This window comes from Desmodus rotundus, chromosome 5, assembly GCF_022682495.2.
Source record: "Desmodus rotundus isolate HL8 chromosome 5, HLdesRot8A.1, whole genome shotgun sequence".
NCBI lineage: Eukaryota > Metazoa > Chordata > Mammalia > Chiroptera > Phyllostomidae > Desmodus > Desmodus rotundus.
Window position 1 is genome coordinate 105,539,827 of NC_071391.1, and position 16,010 is coordinate 105,555,836.

General features: G+C 45.1%; 1 protein-coding gene across 1 annotated transcript; it reads left to right on the forward strand.

The window, feature by feature from the left end:
* Positions 1–9,749: 9,749 nt before the first annotated feature.
* Positions 9,750–15,435, forward strand: FABP1 (fatty acid binding protein 1). Its single transcript, XM_024558595.2, has 4 exons — positions 9,750–9,907; positions 11,569–11,741; positions 13,176–13,268; positions 15,315–15,435. The coding sequence occupies exons 1-4, from the start codon at positions 9,841–9,843 to the stop codon at positions 15,363–15,365; spliced, it is 384 nt and encodes a 127-aa protein (XP_024414363.1). The 5' UTR covers positions 9,750–9,840; the 3' UTR covers positions 15,366–15,435.
* Positions 15,436–16,010: the final 575 nt, after the last annotated feature.

A 16,010-nucleotide genomic window follows, 5' to 3' on the forward strand; every position in this document is an offset into this window, starting at 1 on the left:
GTCTTTATAAACCAGAAACCTCTATGTCTGATTTTATTATACCCCTGACTTAATATTAGCATTATTATTATCTAAAAGTTGAAATTCTCTCAATTATAGATCAAAAAGTAAGCAGTTAAAATTTTCCTTTGTGTGTTTTTTGAGAACTTCATCAAATTTTTACAATATTTGAAAAATTTAATAGTTCAACTGGAATTTGAAGCACAAGGGAAAAGATAATAATTCAGGGAGCCCCAGGATTTTCCCCTTGGCCCCAGACCCGTGGAGCCTTGGGTGTCCCTGAACCTGTTGACAGGGCATCAGAACAGCTCAGGGTTACATCTGGAGCCCATCACTCTTAAAGGTCTTGGCAGGCTCAAAAATTCTACAGAGTATTGGGTAGGTTCCATTTATTGAGAGGCAGTCCCAAATGTGGGGAGAGTTTCTACATTTGTGGGAAATATTCTGACAAAGGATTTACAGTGGTTCCTCCTAAATGGAGACACTCCTATGCCCAGTATAAATAAGAAGCTCAGAATGGTTTTGACATTAATGGATCCATCTACCCTGGTTTCCATACACATTTCCCATGGATTTGGTGAATGTAGGTTTTCGCGGAAATCTGATAGTTTGACTTATCTTGCACTGATGTCCTTGGTAGGCATAGCTCCATGGGTTTGAATTCTGGCTCCTCTGTTTTTCACCTGGGAGAACTTAAGTAAGCTTCTTTACTTCTCTGAGCCTCAGAATGCTCATCTCTAAAATGGGTTTTGATGGGTTGTGTAAATGGGATAATTCATGTAAATATGTCTAGTAACATTGATCGTTCAGTGCTAGCGATGTGTAGCTATGAGTAGCAGCCAAGGACATGCTAGAGGAAAGTGGTGGTTCTGCAGCAGGTCAATAGTGAGTCCTGTGGAGACAGCTGGTGCTGGTCTAGATCTGAAAGGAGCCTGGGCAATAGCTGTTCTCATCCACACAGGCAGGAGCCAAGACCCATCCTTCGCTAGCAGAGAAAGAGATCAGGCTGAGTATTTCTCACATGACAATGCCTGCCTCATTTTTTTAAGTTAATTAACTAATTTAACTAGCTATTCATATAGGAAATATGTTGTTAAAAAAATCAAATAAAAACCAAGGTAAAGAGTACCAAGTACATTTGCACTCACTGCTCCCTCTCTTCCCACTGCCCTCTTCAGAGGTAGCTGCCTGGGATGTGCCCTTCCACACTTGCTCTACACACATGTGGTACTTGTACATATATAGTCGGTTATTGGGTTTTTTAAATTCAAGTGAAATCAGTTTATTATTTTTCTATAACGGCCTTGTATTACTTTAACAGTACATCTTTGGAAACATTTTCAAGTCAGCACAAACAACTCACTTATTCTTGTTAATGTCTACACAGAAACTCAAGTCACAGAAGGCACATAATCTCTGTAATCAATCCTCTACTGGTGGATATTTTGGTTACCCTCACCCCCTTTTGGAGGGGAGCTATGGTAAACAATACTACAGAGAGAATATCAGTGTGGAGACCATTCCTTCATGAGTCCAAATACATTGAAACTTCTGAGTGAAGGATATTGCAGACCCTTGAAATGAAAAGGTGCTACATTTTAAGGCAGAACCAGATTCACTTTAGTCGAGTAAGTATTCACTGAGACTAGACTACATATATGAAGCCAAGGAATCCCATCAGGGATGGGGCAACTGCCACAGGGGTTGAGTGACAAGGCAGCTTGAGTGAATCTAAGCAACTTTCAACTGGCTTTTGCTGTTCTATTCAGCTGCCAACATAGATGCTGGGTTTTGCCCTAACGATTTCAAAAACACCATGGACATGTGGCAATGCACAAACAATCTACTAGGAGCTGAGAAGGGTGGGGGACGAGATGGGGAGGCATGGCATGCAAGTGCACAGGTAACCAACATTATATTATTACAGACATTGCTCCTTTCATCAAACATTTATTGAGCCTGTCTTGAGCCAGGGACTGTGGAAGTCTGTAGGCAAGACGAGGATGAGTGCTCGTACCCTGCCACCAAGCACCACCACGTATCATTCAGAGGGAAAAGAAAACACGAAACCAGGTTAAGATGTAGGATAAAGTGGCACAAACAGTAAGAGGGGTATAGAAACTAGATCGGGAGAATTCAGAGTGGAGAGAATAATACAATACTTTCATCTGGGAGAAGGGGGAAGGGAAAGGGATGAGGGTGATTGTCTTCTCCCTGCATCGCCCACCTGTGTGGATGGCATTAACATCCCCACAACCCAAGATGGAGCTTCCAGGGGCATCTTCAGTTTCTCCCATTCCCTCATGCCTCCCATAATGGATCCCCTAATGGTCTCAGTTACAATTACAGAATAGCACTCCTGTGTCCTCCCAAATTCAGGTCCTCGCCCTCTCTTATCAATATTTGGAGGAGTTTTCTAACCCATGTCTTCACATTCAGATCCTCTACCTGCTGCCTCAAGAATAATCACCCAAAATCACAATTATGAATGTCACTTGTTTGCTTAAGATCTTTTGCTGACCTTCCCTCACTTAGCATAGCAATATCAAAATTTTATTACTATCCTATCAGCTTCCCTAATTTATTTTTATCATAACTTCATATGTCCTTTTGCCAGTTTTTTGCTGGTCTCTCAGTCTGTTACCTTCACTTCACCACTATGCTCTGTATTTCAGAGGCTTGGTGTCTATAAACTTTTGCCAGCGGTGTTTCTATCAGGACCTAGAGTATGCCAATCACCAACCAGCAGGAAACTGGAAGCTGGAAGTAAGAGACAATCTTCCTTCTGCAGCAGGTCCTGAAATTCTTGTGGTTGCTGTTGTGGCAGCAGGCATGCAGTGGTTCTAGATTCCAGCAGCTTGAAAAGGGGCGCCTTTTCAGTAGTTCAAGCCCTGGTCAAGGTGATACCACCTTGTTGGATCCAGAACTGAAGGCACCAGCAACCTCCAACCAGGAACCTCTGGGTTCCAGCCCAGGAACATTAGCAGCTTTAAATTCCCTTTGTCCTGTTTCTCTTCCAGCTCTTCAGTACCTTGGTAACCAATCCCCTGTATTCTGTTTTCTCATTTAAAATACCTATGGTAATATCTGTTTTCCATAGTTGACTCCTTTACTATTTTTCTCAGTTACTCCTTAAAAAACAAAAAAAGAACTTGATCTTATCCTAAGTAGTAATGTCCATGAGTTCGTAAATTGGTGTATATTTTTCTAATAAATATTAGTCTAAATGCATAACTGTTAATATTATCTAAAATCATCTTTCCTACTGATATATACTCCATTCTGGGAAACTCTAGTCTGGAGAATCCAATCCAGCCTCCCCTTCACCATTTGCTTGGGACTTCCCTCTCCATCTCCCATCTCTGGTTCCTCTACGTGGACTCTTCCATTCTCCTCTCTATCCTTCCTCCCTGAAACACATGCCTTTCTTCAGCAACACAATGTATTTTCATCCCTTTTCATGCTTTGTTCTCTATTCATGAAAATATCTTGACTCCTTCCTTGACCAGAAAATCTCTTCTTACTCTTAATTCAATCATTACCTAAATTTTGAAGTTGTATTCAAACTTCATTCTATTCAAAAGTTAGCTTTAACTTCCTTCATGCTCCCTGCTAGACAGTGAGTTCCTTTGTGTAGTCAAAATGTAACCCCCACGTGAATTTCACATAGTAGGTCGGCATATAATTGTTGAGTACATAATTGAGAAATGGATGAATCCTCTGATGTCTGTGGCTCCAGTGGAATCTGAAGCTGGGGAAGGCAACCTGGAGGAGAGGACAGAAAGATGTGCATGGTCACCATGAAGCACCAGGTACGTGCTTACAGAGTGGTCCGAATGGGATGGTCCAGTAAATCCAGTATAGGAAGAACTATAGACCCTAGCTTTAAGATTTGGAATTCAGTAAAAATGCTTTGCACTGCACCTCTGCTGACCACAAGGGCCCAGCAGCCACCTCAGGATATTTCATTTCTTTGAGATCTCTCTTCATGAACATGGACTTTCAGGTTATTTGATCTAGAGTAATAGGAAATTTCTGAACCAACAGCAACCCAAAAACCATTTAATGACTCAAGAGTCAACAGCACCTGGACTATTGTCCTATCAATATTTTCCAGACATGTACTCCATGGAAAGTGCAATCCTAATCACTGGCTTAGAAGAATTTTCAGAAAACTAGCCAAAATACACCTTTAATAATTATAATATGGAAATAATAAAAGTCAAAAACATAAGCTTTGGTGTCCAACAAACTAGGTTCATTGCTCCTATTTGGCAGCTTTCTGTTTAAGTAGCTGGAAGCAGTTACTAACCTTATCATGCCTTAGTATTCTCATATGAAAAAATGGGGATTACAGTGTTTACCTGACAGTATTGCTTTGAGAATTCCATAAAATAATACAGACAAGCACCTACTTAGTGTTCAGTTAATGGAGGCTGTTATTTTATTACTATTAATCTAATAGCATAAATGGAATAGAGTAGAAATTGCTATCGGGGATATTAAGCTAGAGGAGCTAAGGAAACAGAGAGCTCAGGTGGGCTGTGTGAAAGGGGACAGTGGAGCTGAGCCTTGAGGGATCAGTGGAGTGGCTGTCCTTGCTCTGAAAGGCTGATGGCTCGTAGCTCTACAGCAAGGAGAATGCAGGACTGCAGGGTGTGGATCACAAGTTAGCCAAGGATTCTTGGAACAGATTTCTCTTTGAAGTGTCAGGCTGATCTGAAGCCAAATGGGCTGGCTTTCAGCCCTCAGAGGGCAAAGGGACACAAGAACCCAGGGACACAGGATAAATAAACACCATTAGCTCTGGCAGCCAAAACAGGGGCCTGATGAACTAGCCTTACAGAAAAGTTTTCAGCTCTTTCTTGATTACATCAGCCCTCAAATTATCTCCATTGTCTGCCCCATAATCCACAGGTTTCTCTCTACTGTTCACAGTAAAGGAGATCTCACTGGGGGACTTAAACTAGGTCATAGGGTCTCACTTTATACAACAAGGGTACTTTTAAAAGCTATTGTGTAAAAGGAAATTTCACTGAGAACATTTTTCAGTGTAGTCTGTGTAGTATGATTCCTTCCACAGTACACACCACCATCCCACGATTTTTGTTTGGCATATTTGTGCTTTTGCCCCTCAGTGGGTTCTTCAAGCCTGCATATCTCTAAACCGTCCTGACATTAAATGGCTTTGAGTCAGATCCCATTCTAGCTACTGGACAGTTGTTCCAGGGATACACTTTACATTTAAGGAATTTACAATGAGAACAGACAGAATAAGCATATGAAAGAAAAGGCTTAAGAATGTCTTCTAAAAGTTTTTTGGAAGGCTGTATATCCTGAAACCTTATGAGAAGGACTTAAAATAGCACATAATACAAACACAATACTTCTAGGACCTACAACGTGGCCAACTGAACTGATACAAACTCTTTACTCAGCAAGAAGGTACAGGTTGAACCGCCTGAGCAATAAACAGTGAGGTGAGTCTGGGGCATGGTTGCCAGACCTGGAAATAGGCCAGATGGCCAGGAGCATGAGTTTTCAAATCCCTCAGAAGATGAAGCCTCAGGAGATGAGGCTACGGGCCTATAAAAGACACAAAGTAGGATCTGAGATGCCTGGTAGGACAGCTGCACCATAGCAAACCAGGGACTGGAGACTGTACCTAATGGCCCAGGGAGGTGGGAAGAAACTTATCACCAAGTCATGATATAACAAAAAATTGCTCTTGGGCCAGGGACTCCTGATACCTCTGGACACATGGCAGAAGCAAATGCAAAGTGCTCTGAGTCCCTCTAATATGAGCTTCACATTCCTGAAGGGCTGGGCAGTCTACCCAGTGCTTTCACAAGGCAGAGACTGTCATAACCATTTAATGGATAAGGAAGTGGAGGCTCAGTAAGGCTGAATCATTGTCCAGGATCACACATCAGGTAAAGAAAAGAGCTGGACCCAAACCCAAGGACTTCCGGTCTGCAGCCCTGACTCTAGCATATGGGCTGGCAGGACACTTCTTGGGACACCAGGAGGTGGGCAAGCTGGTGCTATAGACACCCTGGGATCAGATACAGTGCAAAGGTGCCTCACTTAAAATGAATGCCAGTTATATCCTGGCCACCCAAAGGCATGTCACCTCCTCTCCCTCACCTTTATGCTGCTCATCTAAGTAGGGAACATGAGGACAGGGGACGTCTGGTGGGGACTGGAGGAGTACTGGAGCCTCTGGTTGACAAAAATCAGAAACTGTTCCCATAAAGTGGGAGCCTTTTTTTTTCTTGAAAGCCACTTGAACTTTGTCATTCCAATTATGTGAGCTTATCTCTTCTTGTGTTTGCTTAGCTCGTGGGTGGGAAATGTCATTACCCTCTCCTAATTTTATGGGAAACTACTTACAAGTGATAAATTTTGAAATGGCCACTAGCCTCCTTGGCTTTGTGGAGGAGAAAGGATCCTTGCCTTGTGGCAGCCAGCTTGTTCTACCTGCCTCTCCATCCGTCGGGCTGTCCATTTATTCTGGGAGTTGTCAGGTGCTCAGCGACTGTGCCAGCCCCTGACCGCCTAAGTCATGCCCAGGCACTGCTTGGACAGGAAGTACAGGCAGCAGCTTCCACGGGGAGTCAGTTCACAGGTCCTGCTTTCCCTCAGACACCCAAGAAGGAGTTCCTGATCGATCCGGGATTCCTAGAGGCCTCTGGGATGGGTGCCCTAAGAAGAAACTTTCATGACCCTCCTTCCCACTCTCCACCTCAGAGCCCAGAGACCAGCATTGTGGGGACAAGTCCCCAGGCATCTGTGGTCCAGGGGAGAGGATCTCGATGTGAAATTCATGTGCCAGATGTAAAACAAAATTGATTTCAGACTGTAATAAAGAATAAAGAGCATTTATTTCAGAAAAAAAGAGCAGCAGCCCAGAAAACACAGATTCAAGTAGCAACCTAATTGTGTTCCACCAAGACAAAGGGGAGGCCACCTTTTATAGTGAAAATTCCCACCCAGGTTCTCTATTAGGTCCATTTTATGTAAATGAAGTACCCAAATTGTACACTTCTGATTGGTCTAAATCTCAGTTGATTTTTCAGCATTATGCATCCTGATTGGTAATTATGGAGCAGTTCTGATTGACGGGGTAAAGGAGCAGAATGCAGAGGGGGACGCTGAAAGTTCAGTTTGAGGTGGGTATACAAAGTATGTGAGAAGCCCTTGCTGACTGTGGGGAGTCCATCTCAGCCAATAAGTTTCTTCTCGGGTTCATATCAAATGAATTTTTCTTCTCAGGGTCCACATTTGACTGAAGTATTTGAAGTACTTGAGGAGGGGATTAAGGAAAGATGACTAGAGATTCACTGTGCAGCGAATGAGCAGCTTCAAACTCAACATTAGCCTTCCTAGGAACACTTCCAGTCTCACCGACACTGGGGGTGTCTTAGCAACCCATCACCCTACACCCTTTCACTGGCACCTCTCCTTTCTGCCTTCCTCACTTCTCTCTGCTCCCCTGACATTTAGCAGGGAGAAAGAAAATACAACCAGGCCTCTCCCAGACTCTTACACAGCAGCCCTTCTCCTTCACTAACCTTGCCCTTGCTAAACATATACCTTGGGTCTCACTCACCCTCTCTCCCAAGCAGCTTATCCAGTCACACACACACACACCCCTTCTTCTCTGAGAAGAATTCCAATGCCACTTCCTTACATATATGAAAATAACAAATCTTTGTCTCACCTGGAAGAAATTAGGGTCTAATATGGTCACCCTTGGTATAATGTGACCCATTAAAAGGTACATAATCAAGGTTCAGAATAAAATGAGAGGAGACTATGGCTGTGTCTGTCATCCTTTGAAACACTTTTCTCACTCCCTCCTGAGTGCTAGGGCATTTGTGGAGACTGTAAATAACTCTGAGTTCTTAGCATACAGCCTGCTCAGGGTTCTCCAGGGACAGTCCCAGCTTGTGACCTGGTAGACACTTTGTGTCCTGGGCACTATCAGACTAAGGCCGAGCAGGGAGGGCAGCACCGCTGTGCACTGGAAGGGAAGGTTTAATGGTGCCAGAATCCACATGGCCACACATGCAATGAGTGCCCTCTGCCCGCACTGTTCAGAAGGCAGTGACCCCTCCATGGCAATGTACATGCTAGTGCCACTTGTCAGGGATGCTGGAGAAGGGCTCTGGCATTGAGCATGTGAGTGGACAAGAGGTCTTCTGACGTGCTGGATCAACATGGAAGGGTATGTGTGAGGGAGGGGAGATGATGGAGCATACCTTTACTGTGAGCAGCTACGCTTGTGCTAGTCCCGTGCCCCTCATGCTTGTCTTCCTGTGACATCAATGTCCACTGGCATTAGCCCTCATCCACTTGTATGTTCCTGCTTCATGCAGAACCAGAATCTGAGGACTGCCGGGCTTCCAGAGAAGATGCCTCAGCAGCCACAGAGTTTCGGGGTGTAGAACAAGGACTGCCAGTTCAACAGGTAGGCATGTGAGCATATAGTCATCATGGTGATTGTGCTGCAGGTAGGAACAGACAGGATCTCCCGGCAGGGGAGACAACTGTCCAGGAAACAGAGAGAGCTCTGTCTGGAATCTGCCATCTACTCAGGCATAGGCTGGAATGGCAGAGCAGGAAGGCAGAGAAAGGAGAAAGAATGGATAGGGATGGGAAGAAAGTAGCTGGCTCTCGGCCTGGGGTAACATGTAGCCAGCCCTATTGCCATCCTCTCACACGGACTGTCAGCCACGTCCCAGCCCCATTAGAATGTGCACAAACACACGCACCCCGATCTCCTTGCTGCCCAGCCCCACTGATCGCGTGATTTGAGGGGGTTGCCAAACTCACTACTCCATATCTCTTTATATCTCTTATTTTCATTTAAGAGCCAGGGCCTCATTATCTTTTGATGGCTTTATTTGCTGACCCTTCATTAATTGGACACCTACCAAGTGTCAGGTATTGGGAATACCAAGGAAGAAGTACAGTGAAAAAGAATACATATAGAAATCATCCCAGTAAAAATTAAAATATAGGTATTTGCCACATGCTCCAGGAACCAAGAGAGTTCATAGAGGGGTGAGCAGGTGGAAAAGGGAAAGACAGGCATGGAAAGCAGAGCGAAAGCAAACATATAGGCATAGGTGTCCCTGATGTATTCAATTGCCCAGCAGGTACTACCTTCTTTCTTTCCACTACCTTGTAACTACCTAATAAAATGCACCTCAATTTCCACACAGCTAGCTTAAATGGTTTACATCTTCCCTATAACATGTACCATTTTAACACTTTTTGACTTGGATTGTGGAGGAGCCCATACTCACCAAGGAGGAATTCCCAGAATACAAAATAGCTTTCGGGGCTGATGATGACTTTGTAAAAATTAAGTCTGTGTAATGACAAAGATGGGAAGAGCCCATAAGGTTATGTAAATAATGTGAGGGTTTGAGTTTAAAGGGGTTCTTGGTATTTTTATGTTTGTCTAGCTCTAGATACACACACTATATACGCACACTCAAACGTATGTGCATAGATGTGTATACATACGCATATGTACACGCACATTTCATGGGAGAGTAGCCCCTTAAAGGCTGCAGGACCACAGGGGTTGGCACTTGATTGACACTGTTAATGTTTGCTGAATTAGGGCAAATCTCTGCTGTGCCCATTTTTTTTTTATCATTGACCATTGCTCTCAAGTTAATATTTGAACCTGGCCATAAAGGAGGTGATAGATGCAGACCTATGGCCAACATTCAAAGGGGGAAGAGCCTCCTATAAATCAACCCACAGTGGACAGCCTCACTAGCAGAGCTGCTGACCAGCTGTGGAGGGAACCTCATTGCCACCATGAGTTTCTCCGGCAAGTACCAACTGCAGAGACAGGAAAACTTTGAGCCCTTCATGAAGGCAATGGGTGAGTGAGGAGCTGGATGCCAAGGATGGTGGTCATGGTGATTAGGGTCTGGCCCAGTAGGTGGTGTCCAGTCACAAATGTAGGTTCAATGTTGGGATGAGAGGAGAGATTCAGGCTTTACACAGATCAGGGGCCATGTTATACTTGTTACTTTTGCAGTCATTTGCAGCTTGTGCTAGTACTCCCTGGACAAGGCCACTCCATGGGCAGTGGAAAGAGCACTGAACTAGGGTCTGATTTGGATTGAGGCCACCTCTGCTAGTGACTCATTGCATGACCCTATTCATTCATTCGTTCTTCTAGCAAATTGATTCAAGGCCAACTATGTTCTCAGCACTGTTCTGGGCAGATACAAGATAAACACATAACAATAATTCACATTCCCAAAGTCACAGTTTAGAGAGAAAAAAAGAGAAGAAATAAATATAATAAAGAATCTCCTACTGTGTTCTGAGTGTTGACCCAGTGCCAGGCACTGTGCTAAGCCATTGATAGGCAATATTCTACTGAATCCTCAATAAAAATACTGAGTTGGGTACTATTTTTTTTCCATTTTATATTCAAAATAACTGAGGCCTTGAAAGGTTAAGTAATCCCAACCTAGGTCACTCAGGTAGAAACTCAGGTACACAGTGTTTGCAGGAGGATTTGTTCCCAGAGACCCTGCTCTAGCCCCTGTGTCCTCCACAGGATGTGGCGCTCATGGGAGGAGGGCTTGGGGGGAAGATTTGATGGTGGTGAAAGTGAGCTTTGGCTAACTTTTGGAAGATGGGCAGGTGTCCACTAGGAGACTGGGCAAGGGGATTGTGTTTCAGGTAGAGGAAGCCTTGTGAGCAAAGGGGCAGTGTGACAAGGAAGGGGGCCAAGAGGGAGAAGGGTGGGAAAGACAGCAAATACAGAGAGGGGAGGACCTTCGGGGCCAGCAGAGAGCTTGGATCTTCTCCTGCAGGGCAGGTCGTGCCACCTCTCTGTGTCTCACTTCCCTCACCTGTGCAACAAGACCCCCTCACACTATCCACACACATGGTTTCGTGAACCTGAATTCACATTAACAGCATAGACATGCTCTGAAATTTGTAAAGCTCTGCCCCATGGCAAGGCACTCCTGACAATTCTTCCTTGAGAGACTTGACAGCAGAGGTCAAGGCAGGGCTAGGTGGACAGGTGTTTATGGGGACAGTCTCAGTGTTTGTGTGTTGCTCTGGCATAATTTTTAACAACCCCCCAGCTCTCCCTGCCATCTCACTCCCAGGAGTGACCTAGCTTGGAAGAGAAACTATTGGTCAACCTGGGTGTGGAGGATGAAATGTTTATACTCAAAGAGCAAAGACTCTGGGAGTTAAAGGAAGAGGAGTGAGGAAGGAGAGTGAACAAGAAGCAGGGTGCTCACTAGGGGAGAGCTCCTTCAGGCCAAAGGTGTGTCTTTTCTATAAACCAACTACCAACATAGTGAGCTGGCCAGGGCAGGTCAAATTAGGTCCCTGGCCTTTCCTTTCAAAGGTCAAAGCCCATGTTGCCCAAAGGATGCTGGTACATGCCTGTGGCCTCCAGGGAGACAAGCACCTCCCTTTCCCCCTCGTACCACAGTTTCTCTTGTGACCATTGCCTTGCAACTCCCACCTCTAAACTCCTGCCTCTAAACCTCAAATGGTTTCTACCAGGTCTGCCTGACGACGTCATCCAGAAGGGGAAGGATATCAAGGGAGTGTCGGAAATCGTACAGAATGGGAACCACTTCAAGCTCACCATCACCTCCGGGTCCAAAGTGATCCAAAATGAGTTCACTTTGGGGGAGGAATGTGAGCTGGAGCTCATGACTGGGGAGAAGGTCAAGGTAGGAGATGACCCTCAAGATATACTCTGCTTCCGCACTTTCCTTGGAGCCTGGTCCCAAGGCTTCCTCCCTCAAGGGTCCCACCTCACAATTCCCACTATGGATACCCTATCTCTGAACTTACTTCTGGGGTGAAAAGCAGAGACAAAGACAGCTCTTAGGGAAGAAGCTCTTAGGGAAAGCTTCCCAAGGACTGTCTAGGGGTGCTCTGGCCCAAGAATCTAAGCTTTCCCAATAGGGAGGATATGGGGCACAAGGCACAGAGCAAGAATCTAAGTCTTGGGTTCTCCCAGACCCAACAGTGAACAAGTGGGGTGTCAGTAAAAAACCCTTAACAGAGCTCTGAGGTCACTCTTGATTCCAAGGTAAAGTAAACTGGGTTTTGCTAGGCCTAGAGCTGGTGGTCATGGGGAGAGGCTTCCTGGAGTAGGTGCTGCCAAAACCAGAGTACTAGGGACCCAGCCAGACACTCAGACCAAACCTTCAGGGGGATCACTGAGCCCCCGGCCTCTGCTATGTCATCTGTAAAATAGGCATAGTCTCCCTTCCCAGACTGAAAGCAGAGCAACCTCTCTTCCACTGGGCTGTGAGTGGTCAGCGGGAGACTCCCGGATCTGGGCACTAGGCACCTGTCACCAGGAGCCTTTCTTCCTCCCTGAGAAATTCCACAAACCCCAGCACAGCCAGCACCACTGAGCAGCTGTCTTCACTCCTGCCCTCCAGACAACTCTGTGTATTGGGCTCAGCACATTGCTTATTCTTACCTTTTCCTATCAGGCTTTATTTCTGCTTCTCCAGATACAACATTACAGATCAAGAAATTTGTGATAAAATTTAGGAGAAAAATTCTTTTGATATGCCCATGGGAAGAAGCAGGTGGTCATGGGTTTTACCACAGGCCTTTTTCAATTGTCCATTTTGGAGACAAATTTTTAACCTTGACCAATGTCTTCTGCTCCCTGCTACCTCTTCCTGAATTTCTGTTACCTCTCCCTGGATGCATAAAGCTTGAGAAAGATAACACAATAAGAAAGGAAGGAATAATGCATGACAAAGCAAAATACGTGTTCTCCCAACTGGCCAGTTTTTGAATTTCGCAATTACCTCCCTCTGTTATCTTGGAGAATCGAGATTTTACTCAATTTCACTTTAGTGTTTGCATTTGAGCCATGTAGGTGCCTTATGCTGACTTTTAGATTGCATACCATAAATTTAAAAAGTTTGATGAAAGAAACCCTGATATATTCTTTAGTTCTTAAATGCACCTCACTTCTGTTTAGAGCCTGAGAGCTGGGAGGCTGGCCTTATTTAAAGATGAGTGGTGTGGTTATTGTGAGCAGAGACCCGTGCAGGGGAGCCAACCTCATTAGCAAGGCAGTGTCTTGCACCCTGCCCAGACCCTTCCTCTCAGGCCATCTCTTCTGTCTCCTGCAGACAGTGATTCAGAAGGAAGGTGAGAATAAACTGGTGACAACTTTCAAAGGCATCAAGTCCATGACTGAATTCAATGGAGACACAATCATCCATGTAAGTTGGCGCCTTGAACTTGCTGCTTCCAGTGCAAGAGGGGAGAAAAAAGGTGAAGAGTGAGGAGCAGCCTTCCCCACCACCTTTCCTGGTGTCAGTCTCTGCTACCACTTACTGAGGACCCATTACGTACCAGGCAGTTAACACACATTCTCTCCAATCTTCCCTGAATTTTCTAAATGGGGAAACTGAGACAACAAATAGCCAGGGAATGGCAGAGCTAGGGTTCCTCTGCATGGGGTTAGTCACACAGGGCTATCATTCACAGTTGCACAACCTTAGGGGGAGCCACTCCCATTATAGGCAGTTTAGATTTGCATATTTATTATAATTTTTCAGTGTCTCCTAGTAAGTAGTATTAGTCTAACAAAACCAGTACAGTGCATTAGGGTCAATTTCCAACAGATAAAAGAACAGTGTCTTGAGGAAGGGGCACCCTTTTTTAATTCACCGAAGACCATATGTGCTGGCAGCGGCCCCAGCTGGTGCTTCCCCACTTGTCCTGGTTCCCTCAGGCTGTCCCTCCACTACCACTTTCCTGGTCAGGATTCTCCACTCCAGTCTCCTCACGTCCTTCTCCCTCATTGCCATACCCTGCCTTCACCAAACCTAAATCAGATGATACAGGAGAGATGCTTGGCAGGAGGAGACATAGAGTCATGCACAGCCCACCTTCCTTAGTCTCTACTGGGGTGGAGCCCCAGGACACACTCATAGGCTAGAAGGCAGAAACCCATTCACCCCCTCCTGTGGGCCTCTGAATCACGGAACAACCCTTCCCATTGACACAGAGTCCACATGTGAGAAAGGCTTTGTTTGGCCAAAAGTTGGGCCCTTTCATTGTTTTTTCTATTTTATAATATTGCAATAATTATTAGCCATAACCTTTCTCTTCTGCCTCAGCACTAACCAGGAAGCCACAGAGGCCTCTATGTGCCCTACAAGCCCAGGGCACTCAATAAATGCCTTCGCCCTTTTGGCATTTATAAGGAGAATCATACTCAGGGTGACTCTATGGCAGCTTATGACGCTGGCACACTGCATCGTGTGTGCCACGTCATCCTTGGTGCCTGGCTGCTGGCCGTGTCTGTCTGATTCGGTGCAGCGTTTCTCCATCAGTTATGTCCCCCTGGCTCTTCCCTTCTCCCAGGCTGTGTTTTAGGCAGTAACAGAAGGCAGAACACTGCCCAATGAGTCTGTCGTCACTCAGTTCAAGTGGAAAAATCCCTCAAGCAGGGAGAGTGTGAGAGTCAACCATGAAGCATGCTGTCCCAGCCCCCACCCCAGCACATTTACAGCAGAGCAGAGATGATCTGTCCTGGACTTAGCCCTGACCAATGTGCTTTAATATTCTCCATCTCCTCTATCCTCACATCTCCTGTGAGGAAGGCAGGATAAAGGATTTAATAGACAGGTTGACCTGTCCAAGGTCATCTACAAATGAGTTGTAGAACCCAAATCTTTCCATTCCATTCCATTGCTGCTGAAGCTAAGAGACTCCTTTTTAACACTGATGGCATTATCCCGCATCATCGTCACAGTCTTGTTCAAGAGAATCAGTGGGAGGGGGGACAGGAGGAAAAGGAATATTCCTCAAAAACTCAAAAACTGATGAGCCCAAGAAACTTAATTTTGATGTGCTTCACAGCTTGGGGAGGAAATTTTGCTTTGCCTACTGTGTTTCAGGCTGGGTGCCTCGGTGTTTCCATGTACGTGTTTCCTTAGTGTTCAACAAGCATTTGGTACATAGCAGGCACTCAATAAAGCTTTGAGAAATTGGAGTGGACAAGACTGCTTTTGATGGTCTTGCTCTAACAGCCATTAATGTAGAAAGGAATTCAATGGGAGTCAGGAGCACTCTCCATGTGAGGGAGTAAAGTGACAAAAACTTGGCATGGGATTTTAGGAAAGATTGCCAACCCTTTCTCTCATCCTTTAAAAAGCAGAGGAATCTTTGGGTTGTTATTTAGAGCTACTGTCATGACTTAGTTATTTTCACAATTTAGCATCAGATGGATATTACATGATTTCTTTTCTGACTTTCAGACCATGACACTGGGTGACATTGTCTTCAAGAGATTCAGCAAGAGAATTTAGACAAGTTTGCATTTCATATTCTTTTACTGTGTAGAATTAAAGTAATAAAGTAAACTTTGTTTTTACAAAATGTTTTTTCTTCTTGATGGCCTCTCATTGACTGTGTTACTGATATCAGTAAGCACTGATAACCTTTTTCATGAACTTTGGTAATCTAGTCTGAAGTGGACCCCAGGCTGTCCACTCAGGCGACACTACAAGGAACATGAAATATGGCTGGATCTGTAGAACAGCCCTCGAGTGGCCTTTCCTAGGAGATGGAGCAAGAGGGTATGTGGTATGCTGGCTCAAAAGGTGGCTCCCCATGAGGACAGAGAGCAGGCATGCTGGGCAGACAAAGGAGGGCTATGCCCATGAGTGTAGTCAAAGCAGCCTCACCCACCAGTGGACATGAACAAAAAGAGCAGGCACTGACCCACCAAATGAAGAATTCTCCCCCCTAGGGAAGGGCTGAGTGAGGAGCTTAGCAAGATGTGCCACAAGTAAATAGAGGAAGCTCAAAAGGAAATTCTCTTCATGCTATGAGCAAAGGCAGAATGTGGGAGAACGATGATTTCTTTGAAAAGTACCTTGTACCAGGCACTGGTAGTTGTTACCGGTTAAGGTGCATCTCCCCAATATTTACATGTTGACATCCACACCCTC